The sequence below is a fragment of the Aquarana catesbeiana genome, linkage group LG07 (assembly GCF_042186555.1).
Source record: "Aquarana catesbeiana isolate 2022-GZ linkage group LG07, ASM4218655v1, whole genome shotgun sequence".
Lineage (NCBI taxonomy): Eukaryota > Metazoa > Chordata > Amphibia > Anura > Ranidae > Aquarana > Aquarana catesbeiana.
The window spans coordinates 67,579,905-67,593,540 of NC_133330.1; the positions used below are offsets into that span (position 1 = coordinate 67,579,905).

The 13,636-nt window shown below is 40.1% G+C and overlaps 1 protein-coding gene across 3 annotated transcripts in view; it reads right to left on the minus strand.

The window, feature by feature from the left end:
• Positions 1-13,636, minus strand: part of CACNA2D3 (calcium voltage-gated channel auxiliary subunit alpha2delta 3) — a 1,508,837-nt gene that overhangs the window by 791,954 nt on the left and 703,247 nt on the right. For all 3 annotated transcript variants that reach the window (XM_073592282.1, XM_073592284.1, XM_073592285.1), the window contains one exon: positions 4,840-4,914. In XM_073592282.1, coding sequence (XP_073448383.1) covers positions 4,840-4,914 — 75 coding nt within the window. The remainder of the gene's footprint in view (positions 1-4,839; positions 4,915-13,636) is intronic.

Sequence of the window (13,636 nt, forward strand, 5' to 3'; positions counted from 1 at the left end):
GCAGTCCCTACAGGTAAGCCTTATTATAGGCTTACCTGTAGGTACAAGTGGTTGTACAGAGTTTACTACCCCTTTAAAGACCAACAGTAACCAGTGAATGTTACACTTTAAGTACCCTATACTTAAAAAAAGGCTCTTTCAACATATAAAAATAAATAAAACAGAAAATAAATATTCCTAAAATACCACTTCGGAAACAAAAGCCCAAAAAGACTTTAGTAAAAAAAAAAAAATGTTGCCATGGACAGGGCAGCAGTTTAAAATAAAGACCCTAGCAACATAAAATAAAAAACAATCTAAAAATAAATGAAAGCTCAAAAAACCACCCCCTGAAATAATAGCCAAGCAAAAAAAAAAAGTTTATTCTGGACGGGACAGCAACTAAAAGGACTGCTGACCTCAAATCAATCACTTAATAAAATGAAACACAAAAAAGCCCTTAATAATAGGAATAAAAAATAGATAGTGGTTGATTGCCCAAACAGAGTTACAGTACAGCTTCTTAACTGATTCTAATCTTTCCATATGCAGTTTGTCAGCATTTCCTATCCTTTTCCTACAGCAGCTTCCAGTTCACTGATACGGAGGCTGCTCTGTGCCCCCTTTTAAAGTGAGCAGAGTTGCTCATCCACATGACCCTCATTGGCCCTCCTAGGTCTGCTGGCTATAGTTCAACACAGCCATGAGGCACATTATGTTTTTTTAAAAATGTGCAAATCTGCACAAAAATTCACAGGTATCACAAATTCTGACCCTGCAGGATGGATCTCGAAGGCTCAAACCCATGTAGCATTGAACCCAAACCTCATCCCTGCTTCTATGTAGATGTCAAGAGAGAAGTGAAGGAGAATGCAAGCAGTGTCCAGCCCCAGTCTCTTTTAGATGTTCTTTAACGTGAAACTAAAATTAAAAAAATGCTAAGAGGTATAACATTTTGGCAGAAGTGACTTTGGGGGTGATTTATGAAAGCCGCGCGCCATCAGTAGTACATTTCCATATTTATGAAATGGTGCAGCGGTAACAGAGCGCGAATCCCCCATTTACTATAGTGATCTCGGCACATGGGAGAATGCAATCTGTGCGCCACTATGGACATGGTGCACGGCATCTCAAATTCAATATTGACAGAAGATGGAGGTGCCAATATTATGGGGTGATGTGAGGAAGTTTAATAACAACTGTCCAAGTAACAAATATGCCCAAAATAGAATGAGAAAGTAACTTTTTCAGAGAAAGCCCGCTGTGCCTGCAAGTACGTTTAGAACTGCGTGAGATCAATGTAAGCAGTGCGCATGCGCAAGTGGCTGTTCACATGCGTTTGTTCACTGCATGGCCAAAAACGTAGTAAATGCTAAGCAACATAGATGCAATTGCGTGGGTTGAACAGGCGCACCTCTAAACTTGACAATTTTTTTTTTTACTTTGGTTCACCTTCATGTATTTTTTTAAGGAGATTTGCACACAGGCCATGTTACATTGCCAACATGTGACATGCACCTTGTTAGAATTATGTAAAAAGATTCTCGCTCCTCTAGCTCCTCCTAAAAGGGAAATTTAACCTTCCCCCCTCTAATGCATATAATTTCCTTGGGCTAGCTTTTGCTTTTAAAGGGGAACTCCACACTGCATTCCCCAATGTTCTTGTCTCCCCCCTCTAACCCCTTGGATTTCCATGGGCTAGGTTTTGCTTTTAAAGAGGAACTCCACACTCAACTCTATTCTCAAAAGGCTGTAAGCTGTCTTCACCAATCCAAACCACATACAACAGGGTCAGCTAGGAAAGGGCGAGAAGAGCGATTGCCCAACCCCCTCCTGAACCATACAAGGTCACAGGCACTTGACATAGCTGGCTGCCTCTGGGGCACGTTGGGCTCAGCCCAAAACCAACCACAAAGCACCTTGTACCCACTAGTTTAAATGGGTTTTCCACACTCTGTAAAGCCCCCTGTCTGCAGCCCCCCAAAACCCCAGCCTAGGGTTGTGTGGAAGAGGCCCTTGTCACCCGGAATATGGGAAGAAAGTGGTTGACTTTTGGGGTGCCTGAGTCCCTTCTGCCCCCAAGCATTCACCCCCCTTTCATGGGCTGGCTTGCTGTGTATTTGGCTAGGGCGTTGTTAGTATGTGGTTAGTATGCGCAATGTAGATTTGTAAGTCTTCTCTAAAGCCGTATGTATGTGTGTGTGTCAAGAGATATATTTGGGTTTCCTTATAGACTTTGTAACACATGTATTTTCTCTTTGTATTTTGTTTGTTATGCCTTTGCAAAACAGATGTGTTTTAGAGGAAGTATTTTTTACTTTTACTTTTGTTTTTGTTTTGTTTTTTGGGGGGGGGGATATTTTTCACTGAAATATTTTTAATGTTGTCAATCTGTGTTGTTTGTAGGTTGTTTGTTTCACTTTGATTTAATTGTCTGTGCTGCTTTATTTTGCAAAATCGTCCTCAAGCTGTTGTGACTACTAAATGTTTAAATCCTTAAGAGACTGTCCGTTTGTGGGCGCAGTCCTTTAAACTCCTGTTAATTTCCTCTGCAAAATGATCAGACCTCAAAACCATATTCTGTTAGTGTCTCAAATTAACATACATGTGTTTTTTGCTTTCCTTGCTCTTTTCCAAGTCCTGTTTTGTTGACCAAAAAAATTTGAAGCAAATTTTTATGTTTTATGTTTTTTTTTGTTAATAATTAGTTTTGCAGATGCATGATCAATTCAAGTAATGCATTTTACACTCTTACCCCCAAACAATTTTCATGCAACAAATTTCCCAGCTGCAGCTTAACTAGGCTGATTTGCATGGCAAAAAAAGTGTGATTTGTCTAAAAGCTACATTCCTGGTGCCTTCATGGTAGCATATGCATGGATTGTGGAGGATACCAGAAAAGGAAAATTACAGAGAGGAAAGTATTCAATTTTCCATTTTAGCACAGTGGTTCTCAGCCTCAGTCCTCAAGTACTTAGCACCTGTGCAAGATGAAGGTAAGCCTGCAACATGGCCTGTTGGGGGTTCTTGAGGACAGGGTTGAGAACCACTGAATTAGAGCACTGAGCTAAAATCTAGCTCAAAACAATCCTATTCTAATTGTGGGCATTTGAGGGAAACCAAGGGAGTGTTAGAAGCCCTGCTGGTCTTTCTTAGGTTGAGCTTTGTGTCCCTTTTCTGAAAATTCGCTTCACTTCCTGTCACAAACAGGAAGTGAGGGTAAAACCCTACCAATTTCTTTCCTTGGGGACACACAGGTCAATCTAACTAGTGTCCCCATTAAGCAAATTGCACTCTAGCACTTTGTTTTGTACACCCCAAATTATTAGGTATTTTGGGGTTTATTAAAGGCAAATCCACTCTGCAATACAAGTGTACTCACTGAGGGGAAGCACTGGTGATTTTATCATCCAATCATGTAGAAGCAAAGATGCTGTTTTTTTTAGTTCCCTTGCATGTCCATCTCAGATCTCCAGCAACTGCACTTCCAAGTGCACTTGTAGTGTAACATGGATTTGCCTTTAGTAAATAAACCCCAAAGTCCAAGAAACCTAAAAATTTGGGGTGAACACAGCAAAATGCTAGAGTGCAATTTCCCTAATGGGGAAACTATTTAGATTGACCTGTGTGTCTCCAAGGAAAGACATTGGTAGGGTTTTACCCTCACTTCCTGTTTGGCTATGTGACAGGAAGTGAATACATTTGAAGGAGAAACTGGCAAAATTTGGGAGGTGTCTTCACCCTATCAGGGGTGCAGACATCACCAAAAACTGATAAGACTAATCCCTCTGCACTCTATCCCCAAGAAAAAAATAAGAAAGGATTTCATTAAGTTTAACTTTGCAAAGACAAATTCCTTCAACTGTGATGCATGTCAATGGCCCATTTAGACCTTGTTTAATAGAAAACACCAGTTGCCTTTCACTATAAACATTTGTTAGTCCAGTCCTGGAAATCTGCATCTGCTTTACTATTAATTTCCATAAAAATTGCTGGTGATAGGAGTGAGATTAGCATCAAAATGGTTAAATAACTGAGAACACCTACTAATTGCCTAACAAGACACATCCAATGAGATTAAATTAACCAACTGTATTGGACGTGCGCTATTATCAAAGAGAATACCGCAGTTACCCTAGCACCAGTTGCAGTTTACATATGCGGGTATTTATTATCGTTCTTTGCACTTCAATGTGCGCCGGTTTGCACGTTCAATTAATGAGTTTTCTGATGCACCAATTAATGTATGAACTGGCGCAGTGCCTTCTTCTTAGTAAATCCCCCCCTAGTGTCTCCTTATTGAACACCTTGAATGTTGATTGAAAGTCAGGCCTTCTGATCCAACATTAGTATCTGACCTCACAAATTGTATCTTGATTTCCCACAGACACACTCCACTTTCTGAAAGCCTTCCTAGATGAGTGGTGACTCTTGCAGCTAAAAAAAAAGAGACTGAGGGCTCATAAAAGTGTGATTGTCAGGTCTCTACAAACCTTTTCCCTCTCAGTTTCCTTTTTTCCTCTTCCAGTAGTTATGACTGTTACCATTTATCTTCAACAGATGTTTCTACAGCCATTACCAAACCCTTCCATAACAATGAGAGGTAAAATTAGGTAATCCCATCAAAGTAAAACCTCATTAAATATATTTGATTTATTCTGGAAAACATAGCATAATAATTTTGTTTCCACATATACAAAATTAAAACATTTCAATTAACTAATTTATGCTGCAAATATTTCTTTTATTCAAATTCATTTTAGATTATTAGCAAGGCACTAAGAAACAATCAATTCTTTTTGTGTGCTTTCTTTGTTGGAAATTAATATATTTTCCATTTTCATACCCAATTAGGCTTACCTCTTTGTTGTTTCTGTCTGCTTGCACTAAAGTTCCGTTCAGGCAAGGCTCTACATATTGAATATCTTCGTTGTACTGTTAAAAGAAAAGATAAAGAGGGAGGCAGTGTTACAAGAATCTCTACATAGACATACACGTTTCTCAACTTTCAAAGACTTTTGCGATACAAATACCAGTTGAATGAGCATCACTTTCTGAGCACAGATTCACACTGTTGCGTCGTGTTGCTGCACTTTAACACTTTCCATTATGTCATGCTTTAAAGTGTGTCTAAGCCACAAGTTTAATATATTGAAAGCTACAAGTCATTAGATGTAGGACTGTATTAGTTTTCTTTTTTTTTCCGTTTTTTTTTTCCCTCTATTTTCACCTGTGATCCTGACAGTTATACGGTTCCTGTTTGTAAGGTGAGCGGTCCTGAATGCAAAAAGTGTGCATTTGGAGCCACTCACCCGCATGACTGTCAAATTAGGGCGAGTGGCTGTGTCTGTGCAGCTGCTGTATCCGTATAGACATAATTGGGCTGCTTGCACTCAACACCTGGCAGCTTAATTCGCATACACACATGGCCCAGGGACTACAAGTGGCAAAGCCCATGTGTATGAGGTCGGGAGGCTTCATAGAGACTTGTGAAGGATGAAGTCTCCAATCTTGGGTCCAGGTTTTGCGGACAACCAGTACATTGATTGTGCATCTGTCTACAGGGCTATTTGTTGGCATCAAGGAGGGGTGATCTGACCAGGCCAACACCTAAAAGAGAGAGACAGTGTTCGAAGGAGTTGTACAGTCTCAATATGAGGAGTTTGTTAAAGTGTAACAAACTTTTTTTTAGTTTCAGATAAAGTGGAGAGGTATTAGAACATCTGTCAAATTTGTATTACTGTCTGTGTCTCCTTAGGGAGATTAAACCCGGTTACACACTATTCGATTTGTGTGTAAACTGACAGCTCCGGTTGGAGCCGCTGTACTAACCATGCAAGGTTAGTTCAGCGATCTCCCCCCTGCTGAGCTATTGTGTTCTGACAGGGGGACAGCCCCTCCATCAGAACACTCTAATCAGCACTCTCTGTCATTGGCTGAGAGTGCTGATCGGAAGTTAGTCGGTTGCTGGTTTTTCAGCATGCATGTATGACAGAAGTCGGACAGACCGACATACACACGGGACGAATGTCGGACATTTTTTTTTTTTTTTAACCGGCCATTGTCTCCCAACATTCAGCCCGTGTGTACCCGGATTAACCCCCTCTATGTGTTTATTATTATCACAGGGAAAGTGAAAGAAAATCAAAATTTTTAGATTGTCCCCTAAACAGTAATAGAGGAGGAAATCTTCCAACGTGGACTGGTGACACTGGTGACAACCTAGGATTTCCTCATTTTGGAGGGATTTCCTCCTAATTCCTGTTTTGGCTATGGGACAGGAAAAAAAGGGTAATCTCCCCAATAGGGCAAAGATGGCAAAGAACAAACAAACAAACTGACAGGGTTATAATCTTTCCTTGCTATGTCCAAAATGAAAATATAGTTTTGACTTTAGCTCTACTTTAGACCCCTTTCACACTGAGGCATTTTTCAGGCGCTCCAGCGTTAAAAATAGCGCCTGTAAAGCGCCTGAAAAAAGCCTCAGCTGCAAACCCAGTATGAAAGTCTGAGTGCTTTCACACTGGGGCGCTGCACTGGCAGGGCGTCACAAAAAGTCCTGCCAACAACTTTTTTGCAGCAGTGTAGGAGCGGTGAATACACCGAAAACAATGGGGCAGCACTGCTAAACTGCCGGCAAAGCGTCACTGCAGCGACGTTTTTCGGGCGGATTTAACCCCTTGTCGGCTAGCTAGCTAGAATAGCGCCGCTAAAAGAACGGTAAAGCGGCTCTAAGAATAGAGCTTTACTGCTGACGCCCGGGGCGGCTCAGTGTGAAAGGGGTCTTAAGTTCAAGGTTGAGTGGGATTAAGCAGTGAGTCTGTGCGAAACAGGCTCAGAGGCTACACAGTCCAGAAGGCCAAAACAATTCTATTTGTGTTGTTGTGATGCTGAAAATACCTGCGAGGGTAAACTTTTTGTTTGATTGTAAACTTTTCTGTAAAATAGCATTGGGTAAAAGAAAACCCTTAAATGAACATTGGTGAGTAGATTGGAAGCACTACACTTGAGCTGAACCCCACTATATATATATATATATATATAAATATAAATACATATATAAATACACCATACATAAACTAAGAGATTATTTATTATGTACTTATAAGAATCTGCAAAATTCTTTATGAGGTTCACATTGAGCTACACCGCTTTGTGCAGTGCTCAAAGAGAGCTCAGAAAAAAACAGTGTGGTCAGCTTCCACTTTAACAAAGTATCTGGGTTGAATTAAACAAAAACATAATTTTATACTTTGCAATGAATTATATTACCCTTTACCAGATTTATTTTTACAGGTACAGATCAGAATTCATCTAACCAACCTTTTTTTTTTATAAGTGCACCGCACTAGGGCATTTTTTCCGCTTTATTGTACTAGTTAATTAGGATCTGTTATGTAAAATATGCCATTTTTACTTTAGATATTGACTACAACAGATTGCTTTTAAAATAGAACAGAAGCCTAGAGCAGTGGTTGTCAACTTATGAAGCCCCTGGCCCCACCAAAGGGCTGCACATAATGTTCAATATATGTAATGCTTGAGAGGACTGTCAGAAAATGCAGACCTAATAGAGGAAATGAGGGTCATAGAGTGTGGGCTTGGTACATTTTTGGGACTGTAAAACAATAGCAAGTGAATGACGCACTGACCTAGCGCATTGCCATAAATACATTTTATTTTGATTAAAAGACAACGATTGTTATACTCACATACACACGGTATATTTAAGCATATGATAGCATAGCAAGTGAGATTGATTGCCTGCTGTAGTCAACAGTAGTGTAGTGTAGTGAATGACAGACCATTCTATGAAGTCCACCCAGGGGCTCATTACTGGATACCCCAGCATATAGTGGGTGCCAAACTCCATCTTACAGATGGATGTGTAGGACTCACTAACTAGACATTTAAACAGGATACCTACAGGCATCAGGTTTGGTCTACATTTTATAATATTGTACTAGCATAGATTACATGAACATACCTGTATATACCAATGTTTTTTCCTCATAGTGATTTTTTATGCTGTACATATAGGCAAGCGGTATGAGAAAAATGTATTTTTATGCATTTAAGTTGGTAACCATTTCTTGTAATATGGGCAATTACATAGAGATGTCTCCTAGGAGTATCCCCCCTCCCCCCAATTTCCTGGGGAGGTGAAGTCTACCTGGGTGGACTTTGCCTGACATGTGTATATAAGTGTACTGCAAAGAATGGTCTGTGATTCACTACTTTGGCTCTGAAGAAGAGGGCTCTCCCTCGAAACGTGTCAGCCATCACAGACGCCGCCTGGTCCTTCCACACTATTGGTTGGCTACAGCAGACCTGAAGATGGTTGGCTACAGCAGACCTGAAGATGATTCTCACTTGCTATGCTATGATATGCTTATATATACCATGTGCATGTGAGCAGTGGTGTATTTTGGTTTTGTGCTGCTCTAGGCAGGACTGCGTTTTGGGCACCAGGGGCTTAAAGCATAAACTGTGCAATTTGTGCAAGAAACCAAAAACTGGATAAACATTCTTTATGTACAGTATTGTATGGATCCATGCAATGAGACATGACTGAGCATAGTGTCCTGCCTCTATTTCACATTGGAATGTTTGCTCTGTCGCTAATTTTTCTGCAGTATACTCTAGCTACTAGTTCTAAGGAATTTCTCTATATCTATACCAATGGATAATAAAACAAAAGCAAGTTTTTATTAGAAAAAATACAGTGAGTGAAAGAAATAGGGGCATGGGGTGGTAAAGAAAGTTCTTATAATACTATGTATTACAATTGCTGTGACCAATCACAGCTGATCACATTTAAACAAATCCCGGTTATTGGCATTTCCTTTCCTCAGTACTGTCACTGTCTGAGGAAGGGAAAGCTGATAACCGGCTTTCCTGTGACAGGGGACATTTACACTGATAATTAGGGCATTGATCATTGGTGCCCTGATTATAAGTGCAGCCCAATCACTGCCAATCAGTGTCCATCAGTGCAGCATATCAGTGTCCATCAGTGCAGCATATCAGTGCCCATCAGTGCAGCCTCATCAGTGCCCATCAATGCAGCCTCATCAGTGCCCATCAATGCAGCCTCTCAGTGCCCATCAGTGCATCATGTCAGTGCCAATCAATGCAGCCTATCAGTGCCCATCAGTGCATCAAATCAGTGCCCAACAGTGCAGCCTCATCAGTGCCCATCAATGCAGCCTATCAGTGCCCATCAGTGCATCATGTCAGTGCCAATCAATGCAGCCTAGCAGTGCCCATCAGTGCATCATATCAGTGCCCAACAGTGCAGCCTCATCAGTGCCCATCAATGCAGCCTATCAGTGCCCATCAGTGCAGCCTCATCAGTGCCCATCAATGCAGCCTATCAGTGCAGCCTCATCAGTCCACATCAGCGAAGAAGACAAATTACTTATTTGCAAAATTTTATAACAGAAACAAAGAAAACTTTTTAGTTTTTTTTTTTTTAATTTTCAATCCTTTTTCGTTTGTTTAGCAAAAAATAAAAAAGTGGTTTGTAAATACTGTACCACCAAAAGAAAACTCTATCTGTCTCAAAATAATTATAACACTTTTATATGGGTACAGTGTTGCATGACCGCGCAATTGTCATTTAAATTGCAACAGCGATGAAAACTGAAAATTGGCCAGGGCAGGATGGGGGTAAAAGTGTTCCATATGAGTGAGGGCTTATATTGCTAAAAAAAAAACACTGGTTCAAATGCATTACATGGCATTTTACGGATGGCTACAGTTCAATTTTAATTTATAATGAATACCAGGACATTTGTTTAATGATTAGCAAATGATTAAAACCCTTGTCAGCTTTTGTTTTGGTATTTTCCTGCTGCCCAAGGGTCAGGGAGATTTCCCTTCACTTTCGGAAGTGAAAGTAAATCTGTCCAAAGACAACTTTCTCTTGATAAGGCATCAAACACATTCTAACATCAACACAGCACATCAGAGGTACATGCACATTGTTGACATCTGGACGGTGCTATTCTTTGGCCAAGGTCCTCATGCACATAGTCTACCCCATCACAAACTGTTTTCTTTTGTGTTGCTCTACATCTCTAAGAAGCCATTCTTGTTAGCTTTAGGAAATGTGTCACACCAGAATGCAGTGCTCTGCAGTGCATGCATTCCTTTGTGCCGAAGCCAATTCAGCCAATTTAACCAATTCAAAATGAATGAGCTGCCAACCTATTTCCTGCACTCATTTTTTAAGTTCAGTGTAACACACAGAGCATAGGTACCCTTCACGCAGGTAAGTTACAGCAAGTTGTAGATATGCATTGAAGGAGTTAACTTTGCATCGCAATGCACCACAGTACACATTTACAGCACATTAATGTGAGCTGCAGAAACAGGCATTATAAAGTGGCTCATGGTGCACATTCCACTGTAAGCAAAGCCTTACTGGAAAAATCGTATTACCATGAATGGGGGTGTTTTTAACTCCATCAGTGGGAGGAGGATTTTACATAACCAGAGACTACTGGTAACAGATAACTACTGACTGTAAATGATGTCCCTTGTCCTTTTTTTTGTGTTTTAATATTACTTTGGCTGCACTTAGGCTTTAAAGAAAAACCTGTAATGTGAAATTATGAAGGCCGTCAGTGCTGACTTTTCCCTCTGAAAGTGCTAGTTCCCTGGTTACCATGGCGATTTTAGGGGGTTCAGTACTTTATGACTCAATGACCAAGAACAAGGCTATAGATAAGAAGTTCTGACTACACTCAAACTTTTATTTTGTATGTTTGTTCTATTTCACTAACTCTTTAAATACAGAAGATGAAGACACAGCAGTCAGCAATGGTAGCCTATTTGTTTCTAGTAGTATGGATCTCCACAGTCCTCTGCAGCTCTCACTGGTTTCCTCCTGCTGACCTTCAAGTCACTGCTATCTCCTGTAATGTCTAAGTGTCACCAAGAGTAAGCAGTAAAGGCTGTGGGGGACCATTGGGATCAACACTCCCATAGAAAAATGTTGGCTGCCATTGCTTACTGCTATCTTTTTTTTTCCTGCCTTTGTTAACACTGGCTTAAAGAGGAAGTAAACTCTCCCACTCTGAAGCTTCTTTTCATTTAGTCCATTATGATAAGTAATTATCAAACTATAGCCACTGTAATCCAGCCCAAATCACACATTACTTATTGTTTAAAGAAACTTTAAAAAACTTGTTTCCAGGGGTAAGGCAAGGCCATCTTAAGTATTGTTTTCTGAGTCCACAGTACAGTGTATTTCCGCCCTTACATTGAGCACTTCCTGTACTGTTAACCAAGCCTCCTTCTCAATCCAACGTTTCTATGGCAACCCTGCTTCCCTGCTCATAGCTGACTTGTTTTATTTCATAGTATTTACTTGTGCCGATTATCTAGTGTTTGCCTATGTCAGTCTTATCAGCTTCAGCTGATAAGACTGCAGTAATGCTGTCTGATGCCCAGGTTTACACTCCATGTGATGTCACATGGTTACATGAGGTCTAGTAGGAAGCTCTGAGTGATTATGCAGTCTTGTGGGATTTCAGTGTTGTGCCGTAGGAAGTCCTGATAATAGACAGACAAGCCCACAGAGTGTGCCATAAATCAGGGGAGATATGGGTATGCTCAGTGATGTCATTCTAAAGAACAAAAAGGATTACAACAATACTAAGCAAGTAAGGAGGTATCTACAAGCAGTGTTCATTAGGGTTTTTTATGCTGATTTACATGGGACAAAGTTTTGGGGGAGAGTTTACAACCACTTTAACCTGCCTTTTGAAACTGTTCCAAGCAGAAAACCACAGTATCTGGTATTTGCTTTTCTGAGTCATTTTAAGCACAACCAAAATGCCTAAGCCATGAAGAAGGGTGAGACTGTTTGTTCTCGAAACACATTGGAGTTTTTCTGCTATGAACCAATTTTATCTTCACTCTCCCAATCAACATTGACTATTTTTAATCATGTTTCTAACATTATTAAATAAATAGGAAAGCATATTATATTTACATGTTTTAAACTTTGTTACATTTCTTCAATTACTTCCCGGTTTATAGGCCTAGGCCAGGGGTCTCCAAACTTTTTAAACAAAGGGCCAGTTTACTGTCCTTCAGATTTTAGGAGGGCCAAACTGTTGCCAGTGGGAGTAGAAAAGGTCCCAACATCAGTGGGAAAACATAATGTCCCATTGTTTGTTCAATGAAAGTAATTGCGCCCCATTATTGGTGTAAGTGGGAGGAACTGTGCCCCGTCCTTGATGTCATTGGGCCCCATTGTTGGTGTCATTGGGAGGAAATGTGTCAGATTGTTGGTGTCATTGGGAGGAAATGTACCCCCTTCATTGGTGGGGAATTTAGGGAAACTATGCCCCATTGTTGGTATCAGCGGATGAAATAGTGATCCAAGGGCCAGATAAAAACAAGCAAAGGGCCGCATCTGGCCCACGGGCCACACTTTGGAGACCCCTGTCTGCATACCTGAACTAAGGGCAGATGGGTTCCAGGAAGTAAATGCTACATGTATCATCTGCCCTTATTCAAGACAGTCATGGCCAGAGATTCTAGGGGGGTGTCTTTCAAAGTGAATTTGCTTTGAATGTTATTGCATTTAGTTTGTGATGCTCAGATGCCTTGTAGTTTCACTTTACAAATTTTGGACTTGGCTATTTGTTTGGCACTCTCATTTTTGCCCCCATCCCTTTTAAGGGCGCCCCTGTTTTTCGGAGTGCTGCTGAATAAGTGCCAGTGTGCTTAGTGATAATTTGATTGATCCATTGAAAATCTGTTTCAGCTGCTCTTATTTACTAGTGTTTCCGCTATCCAAAATTGACAGAAATCAGGAAAAGGTTCTAACCCTTCTTATTGGAGTTCTACTTTGTTACACATTTTTGAGCAAAAGTCTTAAAAAAAATGTTAAGGTGGCAAGTCTGCCTAGTACATATTAGTACAGTATATATATTTGCTCTGGTAATCCCTTTACTTTGGGATGCTGCCATTGCATTGTCGGTAACAATCCTAAATCTGATAATAATGTTAATTACACAGTTCATGTAACTGTTTAGTTACCTTAATTACCCAGATAACTGATTGATATAACCTAAAGACTATCTTTCATGTAAATGATAAATATTGGCTTTGTTAAAGAAATATAATAAATTAAAAAGATATGGAATTTTCATTGTAATTATGTCTCACAATAATAAGACTCCGACTAATTATGCACTGAGTAATTAAAGATTAATAAGAGAGATATTTGACCAAATGAGACACTTTAAGTATCTCTAGAGCTAATAGTTTATGTGGAAAGGGGTTTATTTGCATAAAATACTTGTGGTGGGAAATAAGCATGAAAATTGATAACATACGTGCTGAGTTTCCTGAGCCACAAGATGCTGTACTGGGGTCCTGGGTTCAGTTATCAAATGTAAGATCTTCATTAAACATGGCCTGACTATGTTTGAGTGCACATCTTTAGTAAGCTTGAATTTTCTTCTGCACTGCAAAAGCATACCGGTAGCTTAAAGTGTGTGCAAACGTCTTTTATTTGCTCCCTTTTGGTCTATTAAATACATCACTGAAACTATGTTGTTATCTCTTCAATAAATACCTGTTGATCCTGACAGACATTTTGTGAGTTGATAACTGTGGTGTTTATTCCTCTAGC